The 16154-nt window shown below is 46.2% G+C and overlaps 1 protein-coding gene across 1 annotated transcript in view; it reads right to left on the minus strand.

Moving 5' to 3' along the window:
* The window catches only part of zfhx3b (zinc finger homeobox 3b), an 83857-nt gene that overhangs the window by 50975 nt on the left and 16728 nt on the right, over window positions 1-16154 (minus strand). The window contains exon 4 of the mRNA XM_061068475.1: window positions 2315-2546. Coding sequence (XP_060924458.1) covers window positions 2315-2546 — 232 coding nt within the window. The remainder of the gene's footprint in view (window positions 1-2314; window positions 2547-16154) is intronic.

Below are 16154 nucleotides of genomic sequence, written 5' to 3' on the forward strand. Positions count from 1 at the left end.
CTTCATGCTGTCAGACCAACTGTCCTCACACGTGAACACTTTAGGGGAGTTTTACCATTTTCTCTCTCCCCTCCCATGTCAGTTATTGTGTATACCTGCCACCTGGTAATGACCTGCCACCCTTACAACTAGAACGGCTGCAGCCGGTGCGATGGTTAAAGTCAGTGCTCGGCTTTGTTCAGTGATCTCTACACACAGGTGAGCTGTGTGGCTTCCCTCTGAGGCCTTCCTTCTTTCCCCATAGATTAAGGGTTAAAGAAGACAAATGGAGGCGTGGCGACAGAGCAACATGCCGGAGCAGCACATTTTCACTTTGAGCGTGAATTAAAACAATGCAGTCCTGTTATCCCTGCGTTAGTTTAATTGGAAAGAAACCTCATTTCTGCTGTTGTTGCTCTTCTTCGAGATCCACGTCCAGCCCACAGGAGATTTGTGATACCAAATCTCCACAGTATATGTTTGCTGCAACCTCATAAGGGGCATAAACATGCAAATATATAAAGTGTAAAACAAACCAGAACAGTCAGCTACACTTAAAGAGCATGGCTTAAAGACATTATTGTCTAAAATGGAGGAATTGTATATAAATATTGTCATGCTACCATTTAGAACCACCGTTCTGTTTAATGTTCTCACGTGTTTGATTATATAGTAGCGACCAGGTTTCATATATTTTGGGAATAGTCCCGGGCAGGCATGGAGCCCAGCATCCGACTCTCGCAGAGAAGCACTCACAGGATCACAGAACAGCAGCAGGCAAAGGAATTACTGTCTAGGTGACCCAGAAATCCAGGGGCAACTTTGTTTTAACAAGCCAGTGAATGTTCCCCCACTTTAGCAACTGTGCCTCGACCACAAAAAGAGCTGTGTGCCACAGAAGAAGCAGCGCGGAGGAAATTAAACATTACACAGAAGAGAGTGGTTCAGCCCGGTTGCAGGGGCGGAGCTATGATGTGGACGGACGCCGTCGGAACGAGGCAATTGGGGTGTGAAATGGTAGAAGTGAGGATAACCACTGTCTGCGTGCATGAGTGTGCACGTGCGTGTGTGTGTTCACTGATGCTGCCCACACACAGCCCTGCTGCACAGGCTCATTATCTAACCTAATGCTGGGATCCCTCACTGTGCCACACACATAGGCATCTGGCATAATCAAAAAAGAAAACAAAAAACAGATAAACACATTTATCTGCAAACAGGACAACAACTCCTCCTGCCTGATCACACGAGAGTGAATTCCCAACCCCCAACCCTTTTAACCTAAATGGCCCTTCCCCTCTTGCCTTTGCATGTTCGTCTGTCCACTGTACTGTAGTCATTAACATATTTGGAGTGCAGCGAGCAGAAAGCTTAATTGTCCCTAATTGCTCAGCTAAATATGTTCTCTAATGATTTGCTTCAGATCTGTGACTGCCTTCTGCGCAATTTCCCGGCCGCTGGGTTCATTATCCCTGCCTCCTTGGAACAAAGCATCTTCACAGGCTGGCCCTTTTTTTTTCTTTCTCCCCCCTACAGAACACAGACAGCGAGTATGTGTGCGAGGGAAGGAATGGTTCCCTCTTGGAGGGGAACACAATAGAGCCCCTTTGTCAGGGCACAGGAGTTAAAGTGATTAGAAAACCAAATCTGAGCTGAGAAAGAGTGTTAATTGACCACAGCTCCCTCTTCTAAATCAGTCTATAGTAAATGAGCAGTCAGGCCACTTTGTTTCAGGCATGCTACTGTTGTTGTAGCTGTTGTCTGTTTTATGCTGGTTCTTGTTGTTGTTGCAGCTGCTGCTGTTGTGCAGCTCCTCCTCCTCTTTAGTCTCAATATGTCTTTAATGGCCGAAAAGGACAGCTCGTGTTAACATGGAGAGCCGGCTCAGCAGGGAAATGATTATTCATGAATTTACCCCACAATTTTTTAGACCTTCACTCAGTTTTGTCAATGATAAAATCAGACTTAGTCGTCGGGGTTCTTCCTGTTTTAAAATAGTGAGGTACATTTGAGTTTAATAATAGTATTTGAGTTATTTAAGTTATTTTTTTCAAACAAATACAGCAAAAGTGCAACAACGATAACAAGAACCTGAGTTTAAATTATATCTTGTCGTATTTTCTACACATCATCCATTAATCTCAATTCCAGAGAATAATGTGAGAAAGTACAATGATCAACAGTGTTTGCAAAATTTGACAATTCCACCATGTAGTGTCTCAGTTGAGCGATGGTTGGGTGTGTATAAAAGACAGAATGGAAGGATCAAGAGAGAAGAGAGGAGACACACACATACAGAGACACTTAGAGAGGGGCCACGGGGGCAGGTCCTGACCTGTGTCTGAAGAAGGGCATTTGCGGATGGTGAAGATGGAGCTGAGGTCCTCCTCCTCCTCTGGCAGGCCCTTCTGCAGGCGCTGCAGCTTCCTGAGGCTCTCACTGCGCTGGTGCTTCATGGAGCGCACATGCTGGATCAGGTTGAGCTTGGCCTTGGTCGAGTAGCTACACAGCACACAATGGTAATAGCAGGCATCACCCTCCACCGCGTTCTCGTGCTGCTGCAGGTGCTGTGGGAGGGGAAAGTGAGAGAGAGAGAGAGAGAGAGCGAGAGAGAGAGAGAGAAAGAAAGGAGGACAGATCAAGAGAAAGAGGAAAAGAGAGAAAAAGAGGTTATTGTAGATGGCATATAGCTGGCTAAGCACTACCGACTCACTTTCACTCACACAGTTGGCAAATGAACAAATCAATTCCCAATCAAAGACCTGTTGTTTAACATCCAGACCTCTTCCACTTCAGGACAACTGTTTGGACTACGCACTTTGCCTGCGTGAGTGTCTGTGTCGGCCGACTGAAAGGACAGGGGAGGCCTGCGAGGCACGCCAGCCTCAGGGGCCCCCGAGCGCGTGCAGGAATCGCATCAGCCACCCTTCAGAGGCTGTGGGTCCACGGCCTCACAGACGGAAGGGAGCATTGATCCCCTTCACTCAACAGAAGCCTCCCGTCTCTGGAAAGGAAACTCCAAACATCTGCCTGTTTCACGCATGGGATACTAAATATTGATCACGGTGAGTTAAATCCCCGCTCTTATAGAGAATGAGAGAGGGCGAAGTCGGCCGGTGGCGAGAGGCAGGAAGGGGGACGGAGCGCATTCTGAGAGAGACGGGAACATTCCTCAACAGGAGGACAACCTTCAGAGGACAGGAAATCAGCGCCGCTGCTGACCTGTCAACCCCGGCGCTTCCTCCAAGACTCGACGGCAGGCCGAGTACTGGTCCCCAGCCCACCCCTCCGCACTGTCACAACACTCCTAGCACCCGGTAGTGACACGATCCCACCACAACCCCCTGTCACACCACAGAGCTCCAGTCTAATTACCTCCTGCACGGCTCAATCAATGATGCAAGGCCAACACAATATGGCAGGGCCTGGTGTGAGCAACAGGGTTATTGACCATTACCCTAAAGCCTCACACTGATGGCTTCTGCATGTTTACAATAAAAAGCCCCGGACTCAGTATGGCCACATGGATCACACCAGTCATGGGCTTCTCCTATATCAAGCATCTGGAGTCTTGCTGCGGATATCTGTGGCTGCGATCGATGTCAATCACCACAAGTTTCCCTCTTTCGACACTAATCTTCTCGGCCTTCATATCTCGGGTGAGACATGCTGAGGCGACTGCGACATGCTGTCCACGTCATTTCTAATAAGGTCAAATGCAATGATGGAAATTAACCTGCAGATAGAAATGAGCTAATTACTTATGTTATTAAAGCCCCTTTTCCACTGGTCCAAAAATCCACCGACACCAACATCAGGCTTTTGTCTGCAATGGGAATGGATACAATCGGCATTCACCCCCGGGTCAAATGACTCTGCTGTAGACACAGGTTTTTATCGGCTCCGATCAGCCCTGATGGAAACGTGACGCCAGCTTGAACGCGCTAATTTGGTAAGAGTGAGAGCACCTCAGATTTCCCAGCATTCATGATGCAACGGGGGGGAAAAAAGCATAAATCAATATCTAAAAGCAAACTCCTCTTCTGCATATGGGTAAAAGCGTCAGTCAGGTTTTGTGGGTCAGTATTTTTTGATCAGGATGTATACAGCTCTGCATTTAAAGAGCATAAATGCCTCTATGGTCATTTACCTTGTATATCAGACTTACACTTAAAAGGGTTTAGAAAACTGAATCATTCTGTTTCAAAGAAACTGAACTATCCCCTCCTGCACTGGATGCCATGTTTGGCTGGCTGCACAATGTGAAAGCAATGGAAACATTAGACATTTAACCACATTACTTGGAAATCAGGTGTTGACAGCCTGGTGAAAAAAAAAAGTCATAACAATATTATGCCTCCCTAAAATGCTCTTGTCCCTTTCTCCTAATGTTTAATTTTCTGGCAATATTGTAATATTGCTGTGGGGTTTTCTGAGCTATTGTGTTTCATTCTCTTTGGTTTCATATTTCTCACTTCTACGCCTAAAATGTGCATTAAAACATCGCTTCCAGGAAAAGGAACAGGAGGTTTTTTTTTCTCCTCCTTTTTGTGAGCCCCACAGCTCGGTGTAATAGAGTTATTAGGTGATTGTAAAAGGCTGTGTGTCTCTGTGTGCTCTCCTTTCTCGCCTCGTTTTAAGCCATCCATGATGTCATGAATAGGTGTTGCTGGATATTGTGGGAGCCCTCCTCCTCCTTCCCCTCCTTTTCCTCTGTGCACAAATATTGCATCAGAAATAAGGTAGAGAGCGAAACCTGAGAGACAGATTCAGTTATAGATAACACCAAATCCATCATGCAACCTGCTTTTAGCCATAGCAGATGTCTTGAATTAAAAAAAAAAGGAGAGAGTTCTTGCCGCAAATGACTCAAGGCTGCAAAAATCTACGAGAAGACAAGTTTAAAAAAGAAATGACAGCACCTGACCGAAAACTTCAAAGCTGGTCTCAGGGGGTAGAGAAAAAATTCTGAGAGTTTTATAGTTTCCCATAAAAACCACAGGGTTTATATAGGAGTGAACTTGAGACTGGCTGCCCCAGAAATGGCCATAATTCACTATAAACCTGACTATCCAGGAAGATGGCCTTAACAGGGCCAAAACCGGCCGGCCCCAGTGCTTGTAGCTGTGTCTACAATGTCAAATGGTTACACCTGTAAACCACCACTTTCACCATCCCTGCACTGGCTGTGACCCAAGGCAGTCTGGGGTACTTTGCAGTCAGTGAACGGGGTAAGAGATCAGGCCAATGATCGGTGGGGTGGGTCCCTGTTCATTCAGTATTCCGGAGAACAGAACGTCCATGAGAACAACCCCTGGTCAACTCACGCGCAATTTTCTTCAAATATGGATTCTCACTGGACTCCTTTGAAATCATACGTGTGAGAAAGTATCACATCACATCTGCAGTATGGACACGGTATATTTGCAGTTCATCTCCCTCTCAGGTTCGTTCACTCACTCACTCACTCACGCACACACACACTCATGCATACAAACTTTTAATTTGAAACATAATAATGCAGGAGACAGGGCCTATGTCTGTTTCCTATGAACCTGCAATGAAGCCCCTAGTTGATAAATCACCTCCAACTGGAGTGCAGGAATTTGGCGGCTTAATGAAAAAGTCATGTCGAGCTGGGAGGAGTTGTCGGGCCCGGCTCGGGGGTTTCGAGGCGCCCTGTCGAGGCCCCGACCAGAGGGGAGCTGTGGAGCACAATGGGGGGGAAGCCGGCTGGGTCAGTGGCCCGGGTTCAATACCGCTGAACTGTCTGGGAATTTACAGCAGTCGAATAAGAGATACATAGTGGGACAGTGATGCACTCAACAGCAACCGGGTGTGGGAGACATGCTGTGTGCAGGTGAAGGCACGGTGTGTGTAATCTGATTGAACAGATAAGACCACAGTGGCACATGGATCAGAGGTGCCTTGAATGTGTCTTGAATTTCTGTATTTATGTTGCATTATTTCATGAGGAAAGTGCAAAAAAAGTAGATGGATAAGACGACCCTCCAACCTACTTAATTACCTTTGTTTTATATATTTCCAAACATGTACTGCCTTATATATATATATGCGACAGATCACCTTTTTAATTGGGGTTTTCTACTGAGAGTCCAGTTCTAAGCACTGTTTTATACCACGGCACTTTCCACAGTTTAAAAATCAGCAGTGGTTTTTCAAGCCTCTCTTGGTTGGAGCACCTTGTCTCTTTCTGTGGAGGCTGCAGCAGTACTCTGTGCTTTTTCAGGTAAAGAGGGACAGGGGCGGTGTGGGCACCACCCCATCCTCTCGCTCACAACTCCACAGTGCACCTTGCTCTCTGAGTGGGCAATGCACGCCTGTATCGGTTTCACCACCCACCCAGAGCACTGCATACATCTGCATTTCCATCCACTTAAATGCAAAGTAAAAGTGCACCTTTAACACAAAACAGTGTGGTTGCTGAGAGAGTCCGGCTCACACAAGATGGAGGTGGGTATTACTGGAAGGGTGGAAGGGAGACAGAGAGCCGGTAATTCCAAAGAATAGCTCCCCATGGACTCATATAATACAGCATGTGCACGCAACAAACACATACAAAAGTATAGATACAAAGAGTACACACAAACTCATAAACACACTCAGACAGGCACACACACACACACACACACCCACACAGCCGCATACCATTATGATCATACCCTAATTTCCACCATTAAATTTGGCAGTGCTGTTAATACAAAATTAATGCATTAAAACAGATGACTATCTGTGAGCTAAATAGCTATCAATTCTAAGAGAGCTGCCAAATTCCCTCTGTGAGAGAGAGCCAGTGAGTATCTGCCTGGATATTGCTTTGTAATTGTCTCGCTGATTCTCGGCACTGAGAGCTGGAGTGTGTGTGAGTGTGTGTGCGTGTGTGTGTGTGTGTCTTTGTGTGCACATAGACGTGTTCTTCGCAGTAGGCTTTCACCGGTTATAAAACTTCTATTCTCACCTGAACTCATGCAGGGCAATAGAGTGGACCTATTCCCTTTTTACATATAAATCAAAAAATCTGAAATGCTCAAATGAGTTTCTGGCCTGAAACATGTTAGATTAAGTCAAGCAGCACCTTTGTTTTTCAAAGACAGTGATGTCATGGCATCAATCATGGCCAATGAGGTAACTGTAATTCACTCTGAATGGAGACAATGAAATGTGCCTGTCGGGCTGAAAAACACACTTTCGCCAAAAGGGAGAAGACAACACCCGTATATGGTTTAAGTGTCGCTGCGTGTCAACTGTGGCCATAGTACACAAGGTACTCTGGAGTATATATATATATATTTGGTATAAATAGTTTGGGCACATTGGAAAGGTGTCAAAATGCTGTCCACTGCAGAATGTAATGAACCCGGATTAAGTTGACTTCCAAATCAGATTGTTTTAATGATAAAGATTAAGTTTGGGGTCAGGGTCTTGAGAAGGAAAACATTTCAATGTAATGACCTCTCTCTTCACAGCGGCAGTGTTTTTGTAAACGTGCGGAGGTTTGTTGGGGGCTGGATTCTCATATATCTGCACTCTGGGATTCCCCTGGAATGTAAGCAGGTTATTTCGCACAGCGCAGCAGAGTGGCTGGTGTCAGTGAGAGCTCTGAGTTCGGCCTCTGATTCCCTCTCTGCCAGCAACACAAACAACAGCTTTAACCGCAGAGGCCCCACTGGGTGCCAAGTGCGGTGGCTGCTTTGAATTAGCCACTGCAAGCTGCAACATGCCTAAAACTTAGGTTGTGGCTTAAGGGGGCTGTGTGTTCCCGGCCTGAACTGTCTACCTACTGCTTCCTGAACCTCATCCACACCCTTGTCCTTTCTTTCCTTTTACTCCTCCTAATCCCTGCTACCCCGCCACCCCTTTCTGTCCCTCTGTCTCAGAGCCCGTGATATAGTAAGTTGCTTCCTCTACTGCCTTTTTGCTATAGAAATGATCCATCGCTACCGGTGAATAAAAAAACAAGCTGCATATTTGTCTCTGGGAGGGAAGAGAGAAACAAAACGGTCCTCTGTGTTGTGAGGAAGGGCAGCGAGGTAAAGATGAATGGCTGTGGGTGTCCTTGGAGAGGATGACTTAACATGCGCCCATGAAACAAAGTAGCCTGAGAGCAGTCATGGAGACACTTAAAGACAATACAGCTACTGACGCTCCACACCCACCACTCTTACTTACTTTAACATTAAATAAAGCAATAATTATTGAATTCCGTTTGAATGAGTAAGATGCTAGAAAGTAAACAATGGGAACATAATTGCAGAGGGAAGGCAATCAATGCAGGCAGTCATTTGGGCCATGTTGATTGTGTAGGCTGCTGTATGTGCTCTGCGTGTGTGTGTGTGTGTGTGTGTGTGTGTGTGTGTGTGTGTGTGCGTGCATAAGTGGGTGCACATTTGTGTAGCCCCTGCTAGTCTTAGGTGAGCTAAGGGGAGTATGTGCTGTGACAAGGAGCTGAGTAATACACTCTCCCATACGCACGCACAAAACAAGAGTTGGGTAATCCCTCCTTCAATAATGACCCAGGGCTCTAAACAATAGCTCTCAATCAGCTGATCAATGTGTCCACATAATTCATGTGCGAGTCACTGTCTTTGAAAGGGGTGTGTGTGTGTGGGGGGGGGGGGGGCGGAGAGGCGAGCGGGCGGTAGAGAGATCAATGCCCTGTGCGGTGATAACGAGCCTGGGCCTATGTCCACAGGAGCCCGGCACTGGCGTCCAGGGTCTCTCTCATTAAGAACATTTGGATAAGCATGGCTATACATACATAATGTGCACTTGTAATCGGAGCCAGATAAATACGTTTCACCCCCCCTCCTTTAATGAGCTCGGTCCAGCTTTTGTGACGCAACGCAACGACTCCAAAACAGGCAGGAAATTATGTCAATCCCCAAATCAGAACAAAAAAAAAAGGGAAAAACAAGGACAGCAAATTTAACAGCAAGCTGCTGGCCTCCTCTTTCAGTATCTAATTAACAGCTTAACCTCCTGGTGCTTTTATGAAAGCCATACTGGGAGGAGCTCGCCCAAATTGCAGTACAATAAGTCTGCCTGCAGGAGGCGAGGGTGGGATGGGGCCATGGGGGTACCTATACAACTGTTACAGCCACTTGATGACATGGCAGGGTACCATCTGGAAGTGGAATGGGGGCAAATCAGGACCTGCCCTGGTCCTTCTCTCCATTACCCACAGTACTGTGTCAACATAACAACCCTCCAATCTGGACAGCGGGGACAATAATTACTCGTACAGGGCTGGAGGAAGAAGACTTTGTTGTTTTCATATCAGCTAAACAGGACGCGCACAGCAGGCTGAGATGTTCCGATTTAGAGATTCAATAATTGGTCATTGAATCAGTGTTTTACTTGTTACAATAATAACCCATGATAGTGGGGAGGAAAATGAGGAGGTTTCGTGTCTTTTGGCTGCAGTGGAGCTGCTCAGAGCTGTCTCTGTGTCCAAAACTCTACAGGCCACGATAACATTTTATCTAGACACATAGACAAGAAGCAGATATGTGCAAGGAACTCAATCAGCTCACAGGCAAGCGAACGTCTTAATTCTCGAACAAACATCTGAATATTCTTCACAAGGAGACAAAGAGGATTTCATCAGGTGCCCACTATCTGTCATCTGGCTAAGAAATCTGAAACACTGGTGTGACAAGTCAATATTGATTGTATGTTTGAGTTTACAGCTTTTTTCCAGATATGCTCACTGTGATGAAGTTGGGCAACAACAATCAACCAGATCCTCTGTAGCATAAACGTATGAGAGGCACCACATGGACTCCCCAGATCTGGTCTCAGCCTTACTGTAGGTCACTAATGTGTTAGTAGGGTAAAGGCAGTGCATCAACACCTCACTGCCTTCTCATTTGTAACTTGCCAGCCACACAATGGCAGCCCGGCCTTGTGGAGGCACTCTGGGCAGCGAAAAGCTCGTTAGATGGAGACGGAGGATGAAATAGAGTTTTCGGAGAGGGCAGAGTGGAAGGAGCCCAAAAAGAACGAGGGAGAGACAGTGAGTCAGGGGCACAGGGGGTTGTTGGATTAAGATACTGGCAAACACCACTTGTAATGATTAATGCAGTCAGTGGGAATTAAATTCAGAGCAGGAACATTACCCAAACACAATTAGTCCTCAAGAACAAACATCACACTCTGCCGTGAATGCAGATTCATTGCCATATCACTGTGAGGGAGTCGCCATCAGAAGTCAGAAGGACTCCAGGGGTAAAACTTATCACGTCTGACGTGGTTAAGGTTATGTGTCTCCCGTTCTTCCTTTATGGTTTCTAGGATCCAAAAAAAGCCCTTAAATGTGCCCACAGCAGAAGGGGTAACCAAACGCCATGCTGCCTGCACTGCAGCTCTGCCCACGCTCTCGCTTATAAGCCTATTGTCATTAGCTGATCTCCTGTTCCACCTTTTCGCTGACGTAACGGCAGAGAGGAGACATAGAATACAGTCTCCTCAGGCTTGTATTATCTAGCTTTCACCCCTGGCGTTCTCAGTTTGGTAGTGTAAATATTTTATTACCACATAATTGGTTGCTGCTTCAGGCTACGCAATAAGTCTGTGGTAGCTGTAACACTCTGTGTTTTCTAACTATCGCGCGCATCCCTCCTTTTTTTAAATGTAAAATTCATAAAAATGTGTTTGTCGGGAGGAGGGCGTGGGAGATCTCGTAAAGGGGAAATGTTTCGTTGTTTGTGCTCTGCCCTCACACAGGCTCGCTAGAGACACCAGCTAATTAAGAACGGTGATGATGTGCTCAGCCAGAGTCAATATTTAACCCAGTCTTACACAGCTATCTTTATTAGCAGCATTGCACGGAGAAAAAGGAGCAACACAGTCTCTGAGAGGTCCTCTTCTTAAAATGAAATTTAATGAGTGGGGTTGAGTGGAGTTGAATATACAGAGTAGGTCTATATGTGGAACATGAAGCACCTTGTTGGAGCGAAAACTGCTGCTGAGGGTTCTCCAAGCAATTCAAACACCAAACACCCACTGGTTTCACCTGTTATCTCTTCCCATACCCGCCAACTAAAAAGCTGCAGCTCTAATGAGTGAAACCCTGACATTTCACTTTTGGCACAGACTGAAAACTACAAATAAAAAAAGCTTAACATTGTAAGTGGTGTGAAAACTACCATTGCTTCTCTACTTTTGTACAATACAAAACAAGAAATCACTACACATCCTCTGAAACCTTCCTGTTCATTCTTCAGGGAGTAATCTTGAAGCCATTACCGCCGTTGAATTAGAAGCGTGTAACTAAAACGCAGAAGACACAGCTGTTCCCTCATAAAAACAAAACTTTGATTTTTTTTTTCTTCATAAGACCTATTGTAGCCTTTGACCTATGCCCACAGGGAGATAGTGCACTTCTGTTGATAAATGGTGCCCCCCTCCTTCCCACGAGCATAGCCAACTCTATCACTAATACATCTGGGCCTCGCTAACACTGGCTTCTTTAGAGGGGTCACTCCGTTGGCCCCTGCTCATTAACCAACGAAAAAAACATAACTCCACTTTCCATAAAACAGAAACAAAAGTGCTCATTGATCAGGTTAATCAATCGGAGATCAATAACCTAAACCCTCATCGTTTCCAGTGCGGCGTAATTGCAGCTGAGATATAGTTGTCATCACTAAAAATCAAACCCAGACCAGACTAATTGGAGGAGGTACTATTGCTTTTTGGTTATGCAGGCAAAAAGCTTTACAAAGCACCCAGCAAGACTTGTGATGGCCAGTGAGTGGAGCATCCCAAAATAACCAGTTCATGCCAATGGCAAGTGTCATCCCGGAGGTCACTGTGCTGGCTGCCCATGTGGGGACATCTAATACAGGGCTCACACACACAATAGTGCTTTGTTTCCCTTCTCATGTAACTTGTGCACATAAATTATAAGATCACATTAAGCCCTAATTTTATAGGACACCTTGTGATATTAATCTAAGCTTATTAGACCTTGGTTAAGCAGTGGTCAGAAAAAAAAAAGTAATTTTTCCACTCCAGAAGCTGAGCTCTGTAAAGAGGCTCAGAGAGTTCAAACAAAGACGAATGCCTGGTGTATTAGACATTTCATAAACTGGCATCGCAGGCGAGTTACCTTTACTGCGTGTACACAGTTCAATTGTGCAAAAAAAAAATCTCAAACCATACTTCAAAGCATTCCACTTTTCCCCTTCCCCGTTTATTGATTAGATAAAGCTCTTGTTCAGTAATTGTGCAGTAAATCAAGCATGGTGTGCACTAATCTCAACCCCGGGAGGAAAGTGTTAAAGGTAAAACCTGCTGGAAAGTGCATAATTACGGCGCTGTGTTCAGCCAGGAGAGAGGATACACTCCTCCCTCTCGCATTTCTCACTCACTGCCTGCACGACCAGAGGCAGCAGAGAGAGAGAGGGGTTGGCAGAAGAGCAACGGGAAGTGTATACAGTTTCTAACCACCTCTCACTCCCTCCCTCACTCTTTCAGTCCTTCTCCCTCTCAGTGCATTCCCAACCAAAGCGCCGGGGGCGCCATGCTTGTAAAGAAACCACAGCCTTTTGAGTGCCTCTTGTATTTACAAACGGAGGCATGTTGGAATCAAAGGCATTACCACATGACATAACACATTAAACAGTTGGCAGATTGAGAATTTATAGACTGAAGAGATAGTGGATGGGGTAAACAGGAACAGTGCCATTGTTGGATCAGTTTATCTACAGCTATACTTGGTATGAGAGCTGAACTTACCTAAACCAGAGCACAGGAGAGGAGTCAACTGCAGCAGCTCCCTCCTTTCCCTTGCTTTGCCTTCCCTCTCTCCACACAGCCCAGGCTATACTCCAGGTGGAGACAGCTATCACTTTCCCATCAACTTCCTGTTCCGCTCGTCTCTCCACCCCCTATTCTCTCCGCTCTCTCACTCCCAGCTGCACGACTTGGTTTGCTGTGCTTTGTTTGAAGAAATACAAAGCTGTATCGTTTCCCACATCTTTTGAAACCCTCAAATCTGCAGTTAAAGAGGTTATTTTATTTTATTCCTTTCCCTCCTCATCCCTCCTTCTCTTATCCTCCTCCCCTAACATTTTCCCTTGTTGCTGTTCTGCCTAATCTCACCTCAGTTTTTATTTCACCCTCATCAGCAGGGACCTAAAAATAAATGATAAATGGAATATGATATTTTAAAGTCTTATCTCTTATCTGTTCTTACAGGGGAATAATGGGGTAGTTAATCCTGCAGATCCTACTCAAATTGATTAATCAGCACATGCGGACAATCAAATAAATGATTAATATTCCCCAGTCCTGTGGTCAGACAGTTACCCCTGGAACCATCAGTAATAATTCAGTAACCCTTCGCAGACCACAGGCTGCAGCTAGTCAGCCTCACTCAGCATCAGTCCTCTGATGTTCAGCAGGACTTTGAACTTCCCGAACAGAAACTCAGACACACCAGGGGTAAAACAATCTGCAGTCTGCTCTCTCCCCGAGCCTTGACGCCCGACTACCTGATCAGACTCACACACCACATTACAATGCATTTACAGACTTGAGGGAGAAGGACGGCAACACACGACAAGGGCTACTTCATCTGACTGCTGTTACACAAAAGAGCATGGACGCTATAAAAAAACAAATCTGTGTTCTCTACATTTCTGACAATCGTACAGAAATTACCACAATAATGCAACGTATAACATCCATAAAGACATCCATGCAGTCAGGAAAAAAAGGCAAAACTTTCCTTTGAGAGCACGCGCGCACCTGGAATGGCGTGCGTTATGTAAGCGCTAGGTGAAATGCCTTAAAAAAATAATGCCACTGTGTTCCCACAGCGAGAGAACCAGATGTCTCCAGACACTCACGCACTGACAGAGAGACAGGCTGTTTAGCAGCAACTCTCCCAGGCCTAACCACACTGAGCACACCCTGTCCTGCTGGTGGACAAAGGAGGGGAATCTCTATTGAAAAAAGGCCCTTCTTTTCTCTCCCATTACCCATGCTATTCTCCCTCCCACAGAGGTCAGTGAGCAGCCATCTTCGTGGCGCTCCTCTGCATCTGCCATGCTATAACTGCTATTAATCAGGGAGAGGGCCGAAGGCAGAAGAGAGCACCTCTTTACTCCCCCACACTTGCACCCGGGCTCGGGAATGAATGGGTGGGGGTGGGTGGGTGCCGGGGTGTGACGGGAGATATGTGTGTATGCACGTGTATATAACTTGGGGGATGTGGCTGGGAGGGGGGGGGGGGGTAAACACTGCTTGTAGGTGTGGAATGTCAGCTCTGCTCCGAGTGGTCATACAATGCTAAAGCTGTGGATATGTGTGTTTGTCTTTGCTACTGCTTGGACACAAGTTATGCAAAGCCAGTGCTCTGCTCTATGATCTACATTTATACAGTATATACACACTGCTGCACCCCCCACCCTAATCCCCTCCTCTCTGCCATACAGGAGACTTGGCCTTTGTGATGTGTCTGACCAGCCTGTTGCCTGAGAACAGCACGTGCAGCTGTCCGCTGTGACGAACGCACTCCTGCCAGGATCAGGACACAGCGACTCTTCATCGCATTGCTATGTTTTAATACGGCTGCCTGGCATTACTAAAGCCATTTAAAATCCATCTCAGAAGCCACTGACCTCGGGGGAGTTTACACAGGCCGAGAGCACGTCGAGGTTTAGCTATAACACATATTGATGGCCTTTAACTTGTGTTGGAGAACCTTGGAGGGTGGCGCGATAGGAACTCTCCGCTCACAACACCGAGCTCTAAAGTGTGAGTGGCCATTCAGTACTCTTGCCAATATGCCCCGGTGATATATGGCTTTTGCCTTTAATAGGTACGAGCGTGGCGTGTAGGGCAGTGTCGTGAAAAAGACCCGTTTTATATAAGCGTTACGGTTCACTTTGATCTCGTCTCCTGCTCCACTGTTTATAAATCAGCCACACAAATATTTATGAGCGGAACGCAGAAAATGGCCGGTCTGGTTTGTATCTCTGCCCTCCCCTCCCCTCCCTCCCGACTGCGTCCACCCTCCACCCCCCCTGTGGCTGATGTGTGTGGATGAGGCCACCGCAGATGCAGAGCGAGCGAGCGCTTAGGCCCCAGGCCACATCCATCATATCTGCTCCGTCTCTCTGGCTATTGTGTGGCCCCGGAGAAGGCTGACCTACCCAAAACAACGAAGACGGCACATTAACAATGGATGCAAACGATAAAGAAACGCTCATCACTGATTAAATGAATAAGATGATGTGAAATAGGGAACTGGTACGATGTAATAGGGAACTGGTACCGAGCAAACCGTTGCGTGTCAAGTACAAGGCATGCTCACACACGCATTTATGCCCCGGACTAATGCATCACTAGTTCATCAGTAACAAAGCTCAATAAATTAAAAAAACGCCATGTTCAATACTTATTGCCTCTGCCTCCATTTTAGCTCACCTATCTGTTTCTGCCTACAACACACACAATGGGTCAGGCCCGGAGCGTCTGGATCCATATGCTTTAATTGCTCCCCCCTGTCCTGACCTCTGATCCAGATCGCTCTGATATACAGCATCTCTATTAAATTGGGATGTAGGTAAATATTCTTCTAATGACCCTGAGTTCTAGCGACACCATTGAAAAACGGGGAGAAAAAAAAAATCAATCTTCTCTTTTCCTTTTTGCCCTTCACTGACTCTATTAGTTCCCTTTTTTTTATCTCAGGGTTGACTCCGAAAAACACGGAGGGAGACAGAGCAGAATGGAGCGTCTCCCCTGGTTTTGACAGGGCATCGGACTGAGATTCATTTCCGTAGCGAAGAGATTACGAACCTATGCTCAGGAGGAAATATCTTTTGAGCAGCATCTTGACTGTCCTTCAAGTCCCGCGCTGGGTTCGCTAAGCCAATGGGGGGAAAAAAACAGTAAGACAGGCTTTATCTAAACAGAGCAGAATGTTGATCCTGCAATCTAGACTCGAGATAATTCAAAAGATAACACGGTTGAAGTGGCAAAGAGACAAACAAACTGGATCCAAATGTTACCCATCATGCTTTGCGGGTTCACAGAGAGATTGGCGGTGTATGCAAGGCCATGTGCATGTGTCTGTGCATGTGTGTGCACCCTACAGTAAAAGCTGATGAACTGTATGTGTGTGTGTGTGTGTGTGTGTG

This window comes from Limanda limanda, chromosome 3, assembly GCF_963576545.1.
Source record: "Limanda limanda chromosome 3, fLimLim1.1, whole genome shotgun sequence".
Taxonomy (NCBI): domain Eukaryota; kingdom Metazoa; phylum Chordata; class Actinopteri; order Pleuronectiformes; family Pleuronectidae; genus Limanda; species Limanda limanda.